The sequence below is a fragment of the Chelonia mydas genome, chromosome 24 (assembly GCF_015237465.2).
Source record: "Chelonia mydas isolate rCheMyd1 chromosome 24, rCheMyd1.pri.v2, whole genome shotgun sequence".
NCBI lineage: Eukaryota > Metazoa > Chordata > Testudines > Cheloniidae > Chelonia > Chelonia mydas.
This window is the reverse complement of record NC_051264.2, coordinates 952,763-970,767: the sequence shown is the minus strand read 5'-3', so window position 1 is coordinate 970,767 and position 18,005 is coordinate 952,763. Positions and strand designations below refer to the sequence as shown.

At 64.3% G+C, this 18,005-nt stretch overlaps 2 protein-coding genes across 9 annotated transcripts in view; both read right to left on the bottom strand.

Moving 5' to 3' along the window:
* KCNN3 (potassium calcium-activated channel subfamily N member 3) overlaps positions 1 to 3,622 on the bottom strand; it is a 79,246-nt gene extending 75,624 nt beyond the window's left edge. For 2 of the 7 annotated variants that reach the window (XR_006287319.1, XM_037883394.2), the window contains exon 1: positions 3,121 to 3,618. Coding sequence is in view for 4 of the 7 variants with exons in the window: in XM_037883394.2 (XP_037739322.1) it covers positions 3,121 to 3,489 (369 nt within the window). In the remaining 3 variants the exon portion in view is untranslated. Of the gene's footprint in view, positions 1 to 3,120 lie in introns of all 7 variants that reach the window. The other 5 variants (XR_005223048.2, XR_006287318.1, XM_043535136.1 and 2 more) reach the window with 4 other exon arrangements.
* A 9,463-nt stretch (positions 3,623 to 13,085) lies between these two features.
* On the bottom strand, positions 13,086 to 16,837 carry PMVK (phosphomevalonate kinase). Of its 2 annotated transcripts, XM_037883400.2 has the most exons (5): positions 16,459 to 16,837; positions 15,205 to 15,268; positions 14,966 to 15,118; positions 14,748 to 14,877; positions 13,086 to 14,176 (listed from the first exon to the last, which is right to left on the bottom strand). In XM_037883400.2, exons 1-5 carry the CDS (start codon positions 16,542 to 16,544, stop codon positions 14,040 to 14,042), a joined length of 570 nt encoding a protein of 189 aa, XP_037739328.2. In that variant the 5' UTR covers positions 16,545 to 16,837; the 3' UTR covers positions 13,086 to 14,039. The 2 variants fall into 2 exon arrangements, with proteins under 2 accessions (XP_037739328.2, XP_043391074.1); XM_043535139.1 differs by lacking the exon at positions 15,205 to 15,268 and having other exon boundaries at positions 16,459 to 16,563.
* Positions 16,838 to 18,005: the final 1,168 nt, after the last annotated feature.

Genomic DNA, 18,005 nt, shown 5'->3' with positions numbered 1-18,005 from the left:
TTCCTCTTCTGCCCCCCCACCGCCCAGCTCCTCAGATTGCTGCAGGAAGCAGAGAGCAGCCCCTTCCCACACAACTCCCTATCTTGCTGCTCCCTCTGTGCCCATGTGACCTGAGCTCTGCCTGACACCAGCCCAGCTGCCTGGCTGCAAACCCCTGTTAGCAAGAGTCAAAGGAATGCGAAGGAATGGGACAAGCTGCACAGATCCCCCTCTCCACACAGCCCAGCGCCTGACCATTCCACCAGCCCCTGCCTGCACTGCACACACCCCGCTAGCGTGGATGCCTATTCATCTCCCCTCTCCAGATAGGTATAAATAACATGACAGATGTCTATACAAAGAGTTATTCATATCCCTGCCAGCGCACAGCTAGAGAAAGAAAGGGAGCCGGGGGGGCACACCAGTGTACTAGCTGGGGGTGCCTGTGCCACAGACCCCGGGCACAGAGAGTTCTCGGGGGCGGGGGGGGGGGCGCAGTGTGCCATTCACTGCCACATGGGGTGCTAGGGAGCAAGCCGGGACACTGGGTCTCGCACACATGTTGCCCAGACAGGTTCATGCAGAGCAGCTTCTAACTACACAGGGATCAACTTTGAGCCGAGGGGCTTGTCTCCAGCAGTTGGTACTCGAGGGCCCTGTTCAGGGCTGGGGTCGGCAGGACCCGCTTGCACATGCTCTGACTGTGGCCCAAGCATCCAGCCCCAGGCAGTGTTTTCAAGCGAGGCTGGGGTCGCAGAGCCAGCAAAATAAAATACTTAAAGCCAGATCGTGAGGGGCACTAAGCCTGGGCTGCTCCCAGATTAGGGCAGAGCCCCCAAAATTTCAGACCTCTTTAAGTGCTGGGCCCAGGCGCAGAGCAGCCGCAAGGGTCAAGGGCAGTGCCCCAGGGAGGCCAAGCAGCCATTTTAATGGTGCCACCCCCCCGCCACGGGGGTTGAAATGCTGCTGACCCTCTTGTAGGAGCCTGCAAATTCAAGAGCATGGAGATCCCCACCCCCAGGCTCAGCCCCACCCCAGAGACCAGGCTGGGGGCTGCCAGGCAGCGAGCAGACAGCTGTGCCCTCAGGGCTGGTGGCTGTTTGCAAACAAGGCCAGACAGACAGAGGAGCCAGGTGTGACCCCTGCATGCCAGCACTTCCTACAGGCAGCCACCCTCCTCTGGGCCTGAGCATGGGGAGTCAGGAGAGCCCAAGGGAACAGGAGGGAAAGGCACCAGACATCCCTTAGTTAGGGGGTAGCCAGCCCCAGCCCGCTCCAGCCTCGGGTAGAGCCCAGAATCCCATGGGGGAGTCACAGAGCTTGACTCATGCAATGAGCCCTGGGGAACCCAGTCCCACCAGCACCACCACTTGCTGGCCCAGTGTATCCACTGGAGCAAAAAGGGGGTGGGTCTTTCCTTCTGGGAACGGTGCTACTACCAGAGGGGTCCTGCTCCTGGGAGGGCCGAAGGCACAAGGGGCTACCCCCTGTGCCAAGGCAAAGGCACATCCCCGGCTGCAGGGGAGCCCATGGCAGGACAGCTGGGGATGGGGGGGGTGGGGCAACTTTGCCCTCACTTTCTATCAGGAAGGAAGCATTTCACAGGGCTCAGCCAGCCCCAGGGTCCAGCTGCTTGGGCTCAAGGCTCGATCACATGGGGAAATTTCCTCTAAGCAGATAGCAGAACATAGCTGGGCCAGGCCCCCTCTTCCGAAGGGGACAGAGCCAGCCAAGGGGAATCCCCAGCCACACCCAAACAAGGAGCCTCCTGGGCAGGGTCTCTGTACAGCCCCCCACGCAAGGGGCCCTAAGGCTGAACCGGGGCTATGAGAATACACACAAGAGCAGGCGTTGAGGAAAAAGCGGCTCTGGGGCAGCCAGTCCACCAGAGGTAACAATCCCACAGGAGCTAGGCCATCGGGGCTGCCAGGAGGGATGGGGGTCGAGCTGCGGAGGGCAGGAAAGCGGGGATCGGAGAGCGCTCTCTGAGCACAGGGGGGGACTGAGAATTAAGGCAGTGGCTGGCAGGGGGCAGGGGCCACGGGCCAGCGCCTGCCCTCCAGAGCCACTGGTCACCCATTGCCAGAGGCATCCCCGGCCCCTGCTCCGCGGCTGGGTTTCACAGAATAACGTGCCAGCCTTGCAACAGCTGCGCCCTGTCTGAAATTAGCTCTACTGAAAATCAACAGCTGAGCAGCACCAAGCAGCCCGCCCACCCCACGGGGAGAGCCAAGGGGGGGAGGGGGGAAGAAGAGAGAGAGAACTGACACCAGGCAAATCCCCCCTCACACCCACCCCCACTGTGAACTCAGAGGAAGCGGCTTCTCCCTCCACCCTGTCCCCATCCCCCAGCTCTGGGCTGTAACAAGTGCAAAGCGCATCCAGCCACCGTGGATCCCCGGGGCCCCTGCTCTGCTCAGCATGTGGGGAGGGTGCCTGTGCCCCAAGCGCCCCCGGCCCCTCCACTCCGCCAGCCAGGGGGCTCGCCTGCAGCCAGGCCCGCTGCTGCTGCGGGCGTGGAGGGGGACACCCTGGGTGGGGAGAGCCAAGCTGCAGAGCCAGCACAGGGAGAGGGAGTCGGGGGGGGGGGGGAGCCCCGCCCCAGGCTGCTAGGTTGGGGGGGGAAGGTGTCCCTGGAGTGTTTCATCACAGGACGTAAAACCTTTCGCTGGAGATTGCTCCGTAACGCCTGGGGGCTCCGGGGCACCCCGGGGAGGGCTGAGACCCTGCCCCCCACCCCCAACTACAGCCTCAGAGCCCCCGGGCCGAGCCCCCGACCCCAGCCCCCCACCCCCAACTATCACCCCGCCCCCCTCAGAGTCACACCTGCCCCCTTCCGCCCCGCCCCATTTAGAGTCGCCCTTGGGGGCCTCCCTCCGCCCCGCCCCCCTCAGTCACACCTGCCCCCCCACCTCAACCCCCGGGCGGCCCCCAGCCCCGCCCCCCCCTCAGAGTCGGAGTCGCCCCCAGCCCCGCCCACCCCTCAGAGTCGGAGTCGCCCCCAGCCCCGCCCCCCCCTCAGAGTCGGAGTCGCCCCGGGGGGCCCCCAGCCCCGCCCCCCCCCTCAGAGTCGGGGTCGCCCCCAGCCCCGCCCCCCCCTCAGAGTCGGGGTCGCCCCGGGGAGGGGGGGGGGCCGCCCACCTTGGAGTAGAGCCCCCAGGAGAGCTCGGTCTCGATCACCATGACGACGATGCCGAACATGCCGAAGATGAGCGCGTAGTCGCTGAGGCGTTTGCGCTTCTCGAAGAGCGCGCGCCGGTGCCCGAGCCGGTAGCCGATGTTCTGGTGCTTCCGCTTGGGCGCGCGGGCGAAGGCGCCGGGCGCGGGCGGGCGGCGGGCGGGCGGCGGCGGCGCGGGCGGGCCCCCCCCCTCGCGGGACACCACGATCTCGGGCGGCGGCGGCGGGGCGGGCGGCGGCGGGCCCGGGCCGAAGGGCTGCAGCGGCTGCCCCTCGGGCTCGGCCTCCAGCAGGTTGCGGCGGGAGGCGCTGAGGCGGCTGAGCGGCTTCATGCCGCCGCCGCTGTACTTGCAGGAGCTGACGGCGATCTCGGTGAAGGGGTTGCTGTCCCGCCGCGGCGCCAGCGGGCTGGGCTGCCGGTGCCGGGGGCCCGGCGCGGGGCCGCCCGGCGGCTCGCTCAGGGCCCGCTGGCTGCCCGGGCGGGCGGCGGGCGGCGCGCCGGGCGAGGCGTGCAGCAGCCGGGGCCCGGCCCGCGGCGGCTCCTCGGGGGCCCCCGGCGGCGGCGGCGCCTCCATGCTGAGGGGGGCGGGGGCCGCCTCAGCGCGCGCCCCGCGGCGGCCCGTGCCCGGCGGCCTCCCTCCCGCGCGCGGGCATGTGCGGGGCGGCGGCGGGGGCGCGGGGCGGCTGGGCGGCTTCGCCGGGGCTGCGCGGCGGGCGCCTTGTGCTCGCCGGCCCCGCCCCCCTGCGCCCGGCCCCGCCCCCTCGCGCCCGCCGGCGCAGCCTATTGGCCGCCCCGCCCCGGCCGCGGGGCGGTGCCGCGCCTGCGCGGAGCCGGCGGGCGGGGCGGGAGTTGTAGTTGGCCGCCTGCCCGGAGGGGCGGGGCGCGCCGGGCACCTGTGGGGCGGGGCCCAGCCGCGGAGGGGCGGGGCCTAGGGGCGGGGCCCAGCCGCGGGAGGGGCGGGGCCCAGCCGCGGGAGGGGCGGGGCCTACGGGCGGCGGCGTCTGCTGGGAGCGCCCCGAAGAAGGGGACGGGAGGGGCAAGGCGAGGGGGTGCATGGTGGGGGCGGGGGGCCTAGGTGGGTTGGGTGCATGGTGGGGGCAGGGGGTGCATGGTAGGGGTTGGGGCAGGGGGCCTAGGTGGGTTGGGTGCATGATGGAACCAGGGGGTGCATGGTGGGGGCAGGGGGCCTAGGTGGGTTGGGTGCATGATGGAACCAGGGGGTGCATGGTAGGGGTTGGGGCAGGGGGCCTAGGTGGGTTGGGTGCATGATGGAACCAGGGGGTGCATGGTAGGGGCAGGGGGCCTAGGTGGGTTGGGTGCATGATGGAACCAGGGGGTGCATGGTGGGGGCAGGGGGGCCTGGGTGGGTTGGGTGCATGGTGGGGGCAGGGGGCCTAGGTGGGTTGGGTGCATGATGGAACCAGCGGGTGCATGGTGGGGGCAGGGGGCCTAGGTGGGTTGGGTGCATGATGGAACCAGGGGGTGCATGGTGAGGGCAGGGGGGCCTAGGTGGGTTGGGTGCATGGTGGGGGGAGGGGGGCCAGGTGGTTGGGTGCATGATGGAACCAGAGGGTGCATGGTGGGGGCAGGGGGCCTAGGTGGGTTGGGTGCATGATGGAACCAGGGGGTGCATGGTAGGGGTTGGGGCAGGGGGCCTAGGTGGGTTGGGTGCATGATGGAACCAGGGGGTGCATGGTGGCGGCAGGGGGGCCTAGGTGGGTTGGGTGCATGATGGAACCAGGGGGTGCATGGGTTGGTTGGGTGTCTGGTGGGGGCCTAGGTGGGTTGTGTGTGTGGAGGGGGCGCAGGACGGCTGGGGAGCATAGGTGGGTTGGGTGCATGGAGAGGGTGGGGGAGCACATGGGTGGAAGTTGAGGTGGGAGCAGGAGGTGCATGGGGCAGAGTGAGGGGCACTGCAGTACAGCAGGGACTGAATTCCGTTCCCAAGTGCCCCAGAAGCAGGAGTTGGGCAATTCCTGCACAGAGATTTGGGGGAGCAACCAGACCCCTCATTTTCTCTTTGTTCTGCCCTTCTCCTCCCACTGTGGGATCTGTTTGAAACTGGCCCTGGGGGTTGGGAAGGGGATGGGGGGGTGACTCACTAACCTCCGCCCCATCTATTCAGCCCCTTGCTCCAGTTGTGGTCGCCTCAGAGTGATGGAGAGGCTCTAAGTGTAAAGTGGCGTGGATGTGACCACACTCACACCAGTCATTACACAGTAAAGACTTGTGAGGTGAGGCAGCTGTCTGGTCTGTGAGAGGCCTGGGGATGCCCCCTCCCCCCATCCCTCAATCCATCTATCTCCCATCTGGTCTGTCAGAGGCCAGCATGACCCCCAGGGACTGTGAAATTGTAACAATATGCTTTGGACTTAACGGATGCAATCATTTGGTATTTGGAATGAAACCACAGAAGCGGGTCAGGTTGCCGTAGGGCTAGAGGAGGGTCCATCGGCTCAGAGACCCATTAGAACATCCCATTCAGTCCCCTCTCATTTACAAATGCAGATTATAAAGTTATGCTGGAAATTTCATCCCAGTGGGCCCTCACAAGTCTTCTACACTCAGGGTATTCCTTTCCCCACACTTGCAATGCGTTCACTTCTGGGGAGGGGCATAGCAGCACTTTAACAGCATACAGGAAGGCTAGACAGCCGTTGAAAGACATCAGCTGAAACTGCAGGGGGCTTTTGATTGACGCAGTGGGATTAGCAGAGTTAGAACTTGGCTGGGACAAGAGATTTCACAACCTGCCTTCTGGGGAAAGTGCCATGGGATCCCTGTCTGCAGCAGCTGCACCCCGGGGACTGCTTCAAGGGGAACGAGCACCCTCTACTGAATCACCTCACCATTTTCTCCAGGAGCGCAGGCTGGGTGTGAGTTGGCCCTGTCCTGCTCAGCTTGGAGAGCTGAGGGCAGATCACAACCTGAGTCGAAATGGCTGCTTCAAAAATAAGCTTGTTCTGGCTTCATGCTGTTGGTACCAAGAAATCTGCCCCCTGCCTTTCTCACCTGGAGCCAGTCACGTGCAGGTAAGTGAAACATCGATCATGGTCACTCCAACCAGCAGGAGCGTACTGGATTTGCTTTTGCTCAGTGTAAAGCGCAAGAGGACTGAGCCACGGGTTGGAGAGAGAACACCGTTAGCAAGGGGGCATTGCTTCGGCTGTGAAGCAAGGTAGCTTTCCAGGGAAAGGAAGACACATCTGTGGTCCCTTTCTGTATGCGGCATGCTTCCATCTGCTTCCTGCCTTTGCAATGCTCAGACCGGGATTGCTGGTATCTCATGTGCTCTCCTGTGGTTTTTCCAGTGGCCCGGCTGGACTCTTGGCGTGTTTTCTACCTGCGTCTCACGGGCGATATCAGGCATGTTTGGGTTGATCTAGCCCTGTGTAACTCTGATCCATCTGCTCAGGTACAATGGATGCAGATGCCCCAGCCCCCGTATGTCCACACAAGGTGCAGGGGAGAGGCAGAGGGCTGCTTTAGTTAAATGCAGTGTTTAACCACCTCAGAGGCCTCCATCCCCTGCGAGTGGTTTGGCTGCAGACGCCAGCCCACTATAATTACATTTTCCATGGCATTAAATATGGATGGTTCAGGTTCTGCTGTTTCCACTCTGGGCTTGATTGTGCCAAGCAGCAGCTGCCAGCCGCCAGGATCCTTGTCTTGTTCTTGGAGGAATTTCATTTAAAAAATGGCTTTTAATTGCACCTGCTATTAGCTGGCAGTACCGAGTGAATGGCCGCACCCGTCTCCAGGCTGGCACTCCCACTGCTCGCAGTCTGGGATGGCAAACTCATTCCTCATGTGGGCGGGGGGGGCAGTAAATGTGGGATAATTCAGGGTGGGGGCAGCTGGCTCATCCGAAAACCAGGTAGGTACCCAAAGCACCGCCTCTCTCCAGGGCTGATGAATACGTGGCTCTTCAACAATCATCCAGTCAGATAAAAGAAACACGGCTCATCATGGGCAAAGTCTGGCTGGGAGGCAGAGGAGCATCCTGGTAGCAAACGCCCGAGCTGCCAACTTCCCAGGTTCCCCAGAGAAGAGAGGATAAGGGATTAATAATGTCACAGCGCCCCCCTTCCCATTGGGCCCTGATCCTGCAACAAGCCCCTGCACAGCTCATCACAAGACGGGGTCTTTGTTTCCTGGAGGTTAGTAACAACTCAAGAGAGCTTAAAATTAACATTGTTGTGACTGGCTGGCGGCCTGTGTGTGCGCGTACTTGTACAATCCCTGCCCTTTGCTGGGTAACTGTGTGTCATAGGTGCTATACTGTCTCCAGCTGAAGGAGAATCACCTTCAGGCCAAGCAGCAGGTGAGCTGGGATCTAGAGCATGAGGATCCACGTTCTAACGCCAGTAGCTGCCGTGAGTTGCCCGGGGCAATGGCTTCGTTACGCTGTTTTAAGACCCACACTTCTTTGGCTTTCTTGATCATCTGCAGGTTAAACTCCTAATTCAGGCCCCGATCTTGCAGTCTCTTAGGAACATGCCTGGCTGTCTGTGCTGAGGCCAGCAGAGTGCTGGCGTGCAGCTCGTGTTCGTATCTGCGGGATCAAGCCCTCTCTTTACTGCCCGAGTGCTGTTTGCAGTGCCGCGTGTAGAGAGCCAGGACCCACTAGCCCACCTCTCTCCCTGCCTGCTCTGCACAAGCCCCATGCTGCGAGCACAGCAGGGGGATCACCACAAACAGAGCCGTTTCCACCAGGGTTCACAAAATCCCACAGCTGCAGCATCACTGGGCCTCTTGCAAAACCTCGTCTTTATGCCTAAATCAACCCTGCGGCGCCCCCGGAACATGGCAGTCAGGGCCAAGGCCGAGCTCCGAGCGGAAGAGCAGCTGGCACGGAGCATGGCAATGCCATGGCCTGTCTGAGGAGCGGGACTCTGCCTCAAGAGATGCCCCTCACCTCATGGAAGCTAAGAACATAAGGAAGGAGAAGGGAGGCAACATGCCGATGGCTGAGCTCCATGTCCCTCCGTCTGCCTGGTGCACATGTGCAGGACATGGAGGGCCAGCTGGGTCCAAGGGGCCGCCCCACAGTGGTGCTACCTTAAAGCTCCGGCTTTATCGCAGAAGCTGCCCCTAATTGATGGGGGGAGTCTCCTCTCAGGGCAGCTCACTCCCAAACTGTCCATTCTAGGGGGGGCCTGGAGCATCCGTCCCACTACAGCAGCTCCCAGGCTGGTCGTAACCACGGTCAATACCTGCCTGCCTCTGCCCCATGCCTGGGAATGGGCCCCTCCTGTGGTGCTTAATGAGGTGTGCGGCAACCCCTGCTGGCACATCTGTGCCGAGAGAGACTCCCCCCAATGGCCGTAGTGGGAAGCCTTGCCCTACGCCCTCCCTTTCCCTGCTTCGTGCCCAGTGCTTGCCCCATCTGCCAGGCCAGGCGTCTGCTTGTGTGCACTGGCTCCCCCTTTGTTCCATCTGCATGGCATGAGTGGAGATCTAGGGGGCTGTGCCAGACACCCCCTTCCTGCTGGTGCACCCTCCCATTACTTTATGGGGGTCTTTGCAGATCGAGCCCCATGCCATGCCCCCTCCCCACCCCAGACTCCCTCCTGCCCGCGCTGCACCTCGACAGCTCTGCGCTGGGATGCAAAGGCTGTTCGCATCAAGCTCTGGCTCTTCCCGGCGCTGCCAGCACCTGTCCCCTCCACCCTCCCCAGCTCGAAGCAGACGCTGCGGCTGCCCATTCCCCAGCCAGGGGCTGGTCTCCCAGCCAGGGGAGAAGGGGACAGCCTCCCCTGCTGAGATAGGGCACATGCCTCCCCAGCAGCGCTGTATGGCCTCAGGGTGCCGAATGCGAGGAGCCCCAGCTGATGCGTCCATAAAGGTGAGTTAAAGGGTTGCCATGGGCACTGCCTCCTGCTGCTATCGCTCGTGGGGACTCAGCTGTGATCTGCAGGAGGCGGGTGCCTGCCCACGGGGCTGGCACGGGCAGAAGGGCTGGGCCAGGGACAGAGGGAGTTGGGTGCAGGAGGGAGCGGATGCCAATCCAGCTATTACTAACCAGCCGATACCCCGCATCCCCAGCTGGCACTAGGGTGGGCCGTTTGTCTGCTGCCTGGGGAGGGGGTCCCTGCATGGGCAGGGAGGGCTCTGTAGCTTGACACACACCACGCCAGCACGTTGTGTCCCCGCTGAGTGGGACCTAAGCCTCTGGGAGGGGAAATAGAGCAGTAGGGGGAGGCTGCAGAGTGGTTAATGGCCATCCCCCATCTGCCCCCTGCCAAGCTATCTCCCAAAGATGGGGCCCAGGCCTCTCCCGAGAGGATGACCCTGCCCCAGGAGGTCCCCGCTCAGTTCAAGGGGATGCTGCCCCTTTAAAGAGTCTCCCGTGGCTGCTGCGATTATATAACATCCCCTCTAATCGCCTTAGATGTGATTTTTGACAAGGCTGATGGCAGCAGACAGAGGGTGGGGGTTATGGGCAGCAGCTGGAGACAGGAGTTATGGAGCCCCTCAAGGCCAGCTCGGAGCAGGGGGCCTGGTCCCCCAGAGCTCCCGCCTGCCCTGACACAGGTCCCACAACCAAGCTCCATGCTGCTGAACAAGGGTTGGCTCCTGGGAGTGGTCTGTGGGGGTAGCATGGCAGCCTGTCTCCATCAGCCCACGGTGCGGAGCGCTTACCTTCACTGCAAGCAAACAGAAGCCAGAACAAACTATCAAACACTTGCTGCAAGGTTGCATTGAATTGTGGTTTGATTGCTTAGTCCCCAGAGCAGTAACACCCAAGAACCCAAAGCCAGAGAGAGATAAAGCAGGCTGCTCCCAGGGCAGACACACAACTGACCCCACCCTGGCTGGCTGGCTCTGGTCGGCCAGGCTTCCCTGCAGAATGCCATAGGCTGCACGAGGAACAGGAATCCCCGGACATTTAAAGCAACAGCTTACAATGTCCATATGCCACAGGAACCACCCCACATTTGGGGTTCTCTCCCCTCAGGCCCCTAAATCACTGGCTGTTTGCTTCTGCCTCAGGGACTCATGCACAAAGCTGGGCGTTGAACCCAGCTCTCCCCTGCCCCAGCTCAGCCCTGAGACCCGGCCCAGCCTGTCTTCACCATCTTGAGAGGGGCTGGCAAACGCAGTCGCCTTGCCCAAGTCCCTGCTGCTTTCCCCTCCTGGGCCTCCAGGCTGCCTTGTTGGGCCGCCCCACCCAGGCTGCTGCAGGTGCGTGGGTGGACTGGCCCGGGGGCTGTAGATGAACGTGGCCCCCGAAGCTCCCCCTGCCATCGGGTGCAGGGACCTTGAGCGACCCCACCACTCTCCGTCAGACTGGCTTGGCTGGGCACCCCCAGACCCAGCTGCCTGGTCAGTCCTCCCTCCCCCAGGCTGGGAAGGGGCACGACTGGACCCAAAGCTCAGCCCAGCCCCGCAGTAACCGCATACCCTACCATGGCACTGAGTGGGGGCTGGGCTGTGCCGCTCAGCACCCCCAGCCCAGGGCTCCCCAGCAATGCGAGTGTGTGGCTGGAAAGCCGGGGGCAGCGAGTGAAAGCAGTACAGCCCACAGCGAGAGGGGCTGCAGGCCTACCCATCCTGCAGCTAGTCCCGCCCGGGGTCTCAGGCAGCCCTGCTCCTAGACACTGCAGCGGTGCTGGCCCAGGGCTCCGGGAGCTCCCGCTCTCACGGGCTCCCAATGCAGCAATGCCCCACAGCACGGGCACGTGAGTCACAGCTCCTGCCAGCCCCAGAATGTGGCCCCTGTGAGAAATGAACTGGGGGGGGGGGGGAGGGGGAAGAGAGGGCTGCACAGCCCCAGCCCCCTTTCCCCCCTCCGGGCAGTATTTAGGTCTAGGACGAGGGCTGCTGGAGTCCAGCACAGAACCCCCGGTCCCCCTTATTACCTCGGAGCAGCCCATGGGGCAGTGTCCTCCAGCCCCACCCTGACCCAGCCAGCTGCTCCACAGGGAAACAGGATTGCAGTTGTTAGTTATTAGATTGGCTCGTTCTGCTTAGGACGTAGCTAATCCGTAGGGAATTGGCTGCAGCAAAACTATTAACCACAGCACAAGGCGCCCAGCTGCCATGCCCCCGCCGCACGGCCCCAGGAGTTAAACCGCTTACCCATGCACGCAGGGCGGGGGACTCCTGGCTCTCGGAGGGGTGCAGGCTCAGCATGGGGGCTGGGGCAGTTGGAGGGGCTGTGGCTCCAGCCTTTGATTTTCCTCCCTACAGATCCAAACAAACCTGCCTCCGAAACCCAAATAGGAACACCCACCCCCCGCAACCTGCAGCGAGGGCTCAAACTTACTTTAACTTTTGACTGGGCTGGTGACTTCCTCGATCCAGGATGGCCCCAGTCTCCTGCCCCTGCTAGCCCAGCCCTGAACCTGCCCCCCGCCCCCTTTGCTGGTGCCCCTCAGTCCCAACCCACAGTCCTCCTTGCCCCTCCACCCCCTGGAGCCAAGTGGGTGAGATGTGGACAAATATTCACTAGGGACCAACAGGCCATATGCTCTGGCCTCGAACTCCGTGCTGGAGACCCACGGGTTGGTGCCTAACACTGACATGCCCTCACGCTCGGGGGCTGGAACTCTGGGGCCTGGAGTGGGGCCTGGAGAAAAATGGGGGACCATCAAGTGCAGTCACGCCCTGCCCCCGAGCCCGCCAGTCCCCTGCCCCAGAGGGGAATGGCCCCGTGTCCCCTGCCCCACCCCCTGAGCCAGCCAGTCTGGGCCTGGAGCCGCACAGGAGCTGGTCCCCCCTAATCCCCCCACTACTGCGCCAGCGAGGATATTGCTGCTTGGAGAAAGCCAAGGCCCAGTGGCTGCACCGTTGACAGGAGGCCACTAGAGAGAGCTGCAGATTCAGCCAGGACGCACCTGGTCCCAGCACCAGCACCCGGCTGCAGGTAACCGGGCCAAGGGGCAGGATGGGGCCGTGCTGTCTGGGAAGCAGCTCCCAGCAGGGACTGGCAACGCTCCATGAACCCGGCTGGCAGCCCGAGCTTGCGGGGGGATAAATGCCACTGAACCCCCGCCCTACCATCTCACTGGGGCTGCCCCAGTTCCTGCCCAGACAGGCTCCTTCCTGCCATGCTGTGGGCCCCAGGCCTTCAGCCCACAGGGGAGAGCCCCCCCATTGGTGAGCCCCATAAGCACAGCGCTCTCAGCCCAGCTGGAGCAATTCATGGACCAGTGGAAGGAGACATCCTGTCTGCAGCTGAGAGCACTGGGGGTTGTAATGGGCTTGGCACTGCCCTGCTTGCCTTCCAGCCAGAGGCACCCCACACTCCCGCCCTCGCACCTAACTCAGCATTGGGGCGCAGTGCCCCCCGCTGGTGAGAGTGCCGCTCACTCACCAGCCTCACAAAATCGTAGACTGGAAGGGACCATCCAGTCCCTTCATCTAGCCCAGCCCCCCGGACTCATGGCACGACTAAGTATCATCTAGACCAGCGGTTCTCAAACTGGGGGTGGGGACCCCTGAGGGGATCGTGAAATTATTACATGGGGGGCTGTGAGCTGTCAGAGGCTTGCTATGTGAAAGGGGTCACCAGTACAAAAGTTTGAGATCTAGACCATCCCTGACAGGGGTTTGTCAAACCTGCTCCTACAAACCTCCAGCGATGGAAATTCCACAACCTCCCTGGGCAATTTATTCCAGTGCTTAACCACCCCGAGAGTCAGGAATTTTTTCCTAACATCCAGCCTAAACCACCCTTGCTGCAATTTAAGCCCAGTGCTTCCTGTCCTATCCTGAGAGGCTAATGAGAACCATTTACCTCCTGCGACAGAGAGCCAGCCACCGGACGTCCTTGGGCAGTGACAGTGCAAGCTGCCTCTGGGGAGGGGGTGTGAATGGCTGAGCTCCACCACCCAGGCAGCCCCTCCCCCAGAACCCGGCACCACGGGGGCTGGGATTTCACCCCATTTTCACGCGGTAAATAACGGGCGCACACGGGTCGGCGTTTCTCACCTGTCAGCTTTATTCCAGGGGCAGCGACACCTCATTGCTCTGGCTCCCCTCGTATCGACACCTGTCCTGGCGCTGTGGGCCATGATTAGCGCACCCAGAGGGGGAGCTACGTTCCCAGCGGAGGTTTGCAGCAGGCAAGGTGGATGGGCATGAGCGGCTCCGGGTCCCCGTGACGCAGAAAGCAGTGCAGAGTGGAGCAGGCTGGTATATGGGCACCCATGACAAGGCACAGACAGCCGCCGCCACAGGGGGCATGAGCCGTCTGGGCACAGTGGTGCAGGGAGGCTGGCAGCTAAGCAAGGGGCAGCGGTGCTGGGCATCATGGGGCAGGCGATGGCAGCCTCAGGCCACGCTGCCAATGAGCGGGGATGCAAAGGGACCCGGTGAGACGGGACCGAGCGGCCTGGGCCAAAGCCAGGGGTTCTCAACCTGGGGGTCGCGAGGTGTCAGCCCCGCACACGGGGTCACCAGTACAAAGCGTTTGAGAACCCCTGGCCTGAGCGGTGGGCGCTACGCCCTCTGGGGGCAGACAGGGCAGCTACAGCTCGTTATACAGCAGAGCCCCTGCTCTGGGTCCCACCTCGGGGAGAGGGATTGCCCAGAGGCTGAAGACAGGGCAAGGGCCCAGGGACCTGCTCTGGGGTCCTCTGTTTGGTCTCAGTGCAGGGTGGTCCCGCAGGGCGAGAGGCTGAACGGCGCCTGCAGCAGGGCAGCGTGCAAACCCCCTGGAACAGGCTCTGAAAGGAACCACAGGAACTGGCCCTCTGCCCTCATGGAATGGAGTCTGGGCGCAGCCCCACTCAGCGCGCCTGGCCCTCACCTGCAGCGCCTCCCACAGCGGGGTCCCAGCCCGGATGGGGCTTCCTGGACCCCTCCCCCCTGCGACGTTTTCTTTGGTCTGAGCCCTGGGCTGTGCCTGGCCTCTCCTCCCGCTGCAGGACGCTATAATTTGCTGTAGATGAAGTGCAGCAGCTTCTCCAGCTGGCTGTCCAGGGAGAGCTCGTCCCCGTCGTTGGTGATGACCCAGTCGAAGGTCACGCCCTGGTCCAGGCCGCACTCGGACTCTGCGTTGTCCACCCCTGGAGAAGAGCAAACCCAGAGATGTGAGCTCCCCGCAGATGGACTGGGGCAATGGACAAGCACCGTCCCCCCCCGACCCGGCACTGGCCCCAGCACTCCCAGTCCTGGCTGGATGGCCATGAGCTGCGGCCACACGGGTGAGGGCACCAGCCAGGGATGGCACAGCCAGGCAACCTCTGTGGAGCCAGCCTGGAAAACGGCTCTTCCCTAGCGCTCCTCCTCCAGCCTTGGCTGCTCCACACAGCTCAGCTGGGGGGGAGGAACCAGGGGGGCAGCGGCAGCTGGGGGTGCAATACGGCCAACCCCAGGGAGTTTTGTGCGGTCTCTCTTCAAGCCCCAGGAGTCAGGGAGAATCTCCACTCTCCCTTAGAGACCAGAGAAGTGCCCAGACTCATAGCGTGCAGGGAAACAAGACGCGAGCGTGACTGAAAGGCTCAGAGGCCGCAAGGCGAAGACCCGAACCGCCCCCACACCTCAGCATTTGCTGGTGCCTGGCTCGTGATGGCTGAACACGGAGCAGAACCTGGCAGTTCTCAGCCGTTGTCGTTACCCCAAGCCGGTGCCACTCACCCGCTATGAACACCCAGTTCCTCCTCTTCCTCGTCTCCTCCGTTGCGACCACCCGCACCAGCTGCACCACGGCCCCGTACACGTCCTGGAACCACTCCACGTCCGACAGGCGCCGCGTGTCACTCACCACCTGCGCGGGGAAGGAGACGTCACGGGGGGGGCTGCCGGCAAGGGGGAGTGGCTCCTAGTTGCCCCCCCCCGGCTGGCCCCCTCCTTACCCAAACGGGCTGCGTTACACCCTCCACCACGATCCTGCAGAAGAAGCCCGGGTCTGTGTTGCGTTTCTCCTCCCCCCAGCGGATCATGTCCTTCCGGTAGGTCTCTTTGTAATCGCTGGCATCCAGCAGCCGCTGGAAATCCAGCCCGTGCTCCTGCAGAGAGAGAAGAGGTGGCCCTGAGCCTGGGCTCAGCCGCTCCGGGCGCCTCCTGGGCCGCAGGGGGAGTGGCAGGGCAGTACCTTGGCATACTGCTCCTTGAGGGGTCCCGACAGCTGGAGGATGGCGCAGACATCCGGCCCCAACCTGCCAGAGGGAGGCACAAGGGGTTGGAGGGTGACGGGCAGCGGCCCCGATTCCTGCCAGGCCCACGGGAAGAGAGAGATGCATTTGCCCCCTACCCCAGCAGTTCCCAAACGTTTATCCTGGAGACCCCTTTCACACAGCAAGCCTCAGTGCCACCCCCCTTATACATTTAAAACACCCGTATAAACGCTGGAAGCAAAACAGGGTTTGGGGGTGGAGGCTGACAGCTCACAACCCCCCAAGTAATAACCTTGCGACCCCCCAGTTTGAGAACCCTTGCCCTACCAGACCCCGGTGGTGGGGCAGCTGGGGCTGCTGCCAAGTCAGAGCCTCACCCTGATCCGGGGGTGCCCCGACCCTGGGGGGCTTCCCAGGGCCAGACTGCGGCCAGCAACGCCCCCCCAGGCCTTAGACCCCCACTACCACCCGATGGGGGTCCCGATACAAGCACCTTGGCTTAGGTGCCCCCCACGTGGTGCCCTCACTGCCCCCCCCCCGTGCTGCCCCATATCCCCGCCCCGGGCTCCTCCCTCCTCTCCTAGCTGCGTCACGCCACCGCGGCCTCCCCGGCCTGGGTCGCCGCGAACCGAGCCACCCCCAGCCCCCCTCCCGGTCCTGGATGCCCGGCCCGGCCCCGGCTCCCCCCAAGCCCGGCTCCCCACACCCGGTCCCGGATCCCCCGGTCCGGTCCGGTCCCTGCTTCCTCCCCGCTGGTCCGGTCCCGGTTCTGGATCCCCCCGGTCCGATCCCGGTTCTGGATCCCCCGGTTCGGTCCGGACCCTGCTCCCTCCCCGCCGGTCCGATCCCGGATCCCCCGGCCCGGTCCCGGTTCTGGATCCCCCGGTCCGGTACGGTCCGGACCCTGCTCCCTCCCCGCCGGTCCGATCCCGGATCCCCCGGTCCGATCCCGGTTCTGGATCCCCCGGTCCGGTCCGGTCCGGACCCTGCTCCCTCCCCGCCGGTCCGATCCCGGGCCTGGACCCCCCCCGGTTCTGGATCCCCCGGTTCGATCCGGACCCTGCTCCCTCCCCGCCGGTCCGATCCCGGATCCCCCGGTCCGGTCCCGGTTCTGGATCCCCCCCGGCCCGGTCCCGGTTCTGACTCCCCCACCCGGTCCGCTCCGGTCCGGTCCCTGCTCCCCCCCCGGTCCGGTCCCGGTTCTGACTCCCCCCTCCGGTCCGGTCCGGTACCGGTTCTGTATTTCCTCCGCCACGAAGTCCTTGCCCGACTTCCTCTTGCCGCTCAGCAGCAGCACCAGCCGCGGGACCCCGGCCATGGGGCTCTGACACCCCCGCCCGCGCAGCGCACGTGGGCCCGCCCGGGACAGACCATCCGGGCCGGGGGGGCCCCGAAACCGGACTCCCCTGCGTGGATTCGAGCAGCCGGAAGCTCCTCCTCCTCGGGCCCGCCGTGGTACAGTCCGTTTTCACCCTGCCGCCTACGTGGTGAAACCCGATTCCCCCCCGCTGGACATGGGCCGGCCCATCCCAGGCGCAGCTGCCCACGAGGGGGAGCGCTACCACTGCCACAAGAGAGGGGACAGTGGCGCATCCCGGAAAGGGGCGGAGTCGAGTCTGCTGGGGGAGGAGCCTCCATAGCTCCTCCCCCTGAGTATGAAGGGGAACTGGGGGCTTGGCCTCGCCTCGTGTTACGTCCGATCCCCCAGCCAGTCCCACCCCCGCCCGGGCAGCAAACTCCATTGGAAACAGACCCCTCCCCCCAGCACAGCGCCCCCTACGGAGCCCCCTGACCCTGCAGCATAGCGCCCCCTGCAGAGCCCCCTCCCCCCAGCACAGCGCCCCCTACGGAGCCCCCTGACCCTGCAGCACAGCGCCCCCTGCAGAGCCCCCTCCCCCCAGCACAGCGCCCCCTACGGAGCCCCCTGACCCCGCGGCACAGCGCCCCCTACGGAGCCCCCCTCCCCCCAGCACAGCGCCCCCTACGGAGCCCCCCACTCCTGCAGCACAGCGCCCCCTGCGGAGCCCCCTCCCCTCAGCACCCCCTCCTGAGCCCCCTCCCCCAGCACAGCGCCCCCTCTTGAGCTCCCCTCCCCCGCAGCACAGCACCCCCTACGGAGCCTCCTGACCCTGCAGCATAGCACCCCCTACGGAGCCCCCCTCCCCGCACACAGTGCCCCCTCCTGAGCCCCCCCCCCCCCCCCCGGAAGCTTCCTGCACCACCACCCAGGGCTAGAAACTTACTTTTTCTTTACAGGGGAAGGCTGAAGCCGGGGGTCTGTCACTGCAGTGCAGCCAGATACTAAGGGCCCCTGCCAGGGCTGGGCCACGGTGCTCTGGTCCCCTTGTGCCGGGGGCTCCGGGGGGCTGCAGCTCCCTGCCCATCTCAGTCCCAGCATGGCCTAACTCCAGCTCCGATGGCCCTGCCGCGGCAGCAGAGCCATGGGGCAGCTTTTGTCAAGGTGAGATCTGGCCCTCCAGCCCTTTAAAACCAGCCACAGCTGTGGGGTGTCCAGCTGCAGCCCAGGGCAACCACAGCGACCCCCATAGCTCCAGCCAGGTGCCGAAAGCAGCCGCCCAGTGCAGCCCGGAGAGCAGGGCCAGGCGCCAGGGCCACGGGATGGGAGCTGATCGAGGGCAGCAGAAACGAGGCTTCCCCACACTAAGAGCCACGGGTGGTGAGAAGCCTCAACCCTGGGGCGTGTCCAGGGAACCCCCACCCCATGGAGCTGGGAGGAGCCAGCTGTCCCTGCACCCCAGAGGAGACCAGGGCTGGGGAG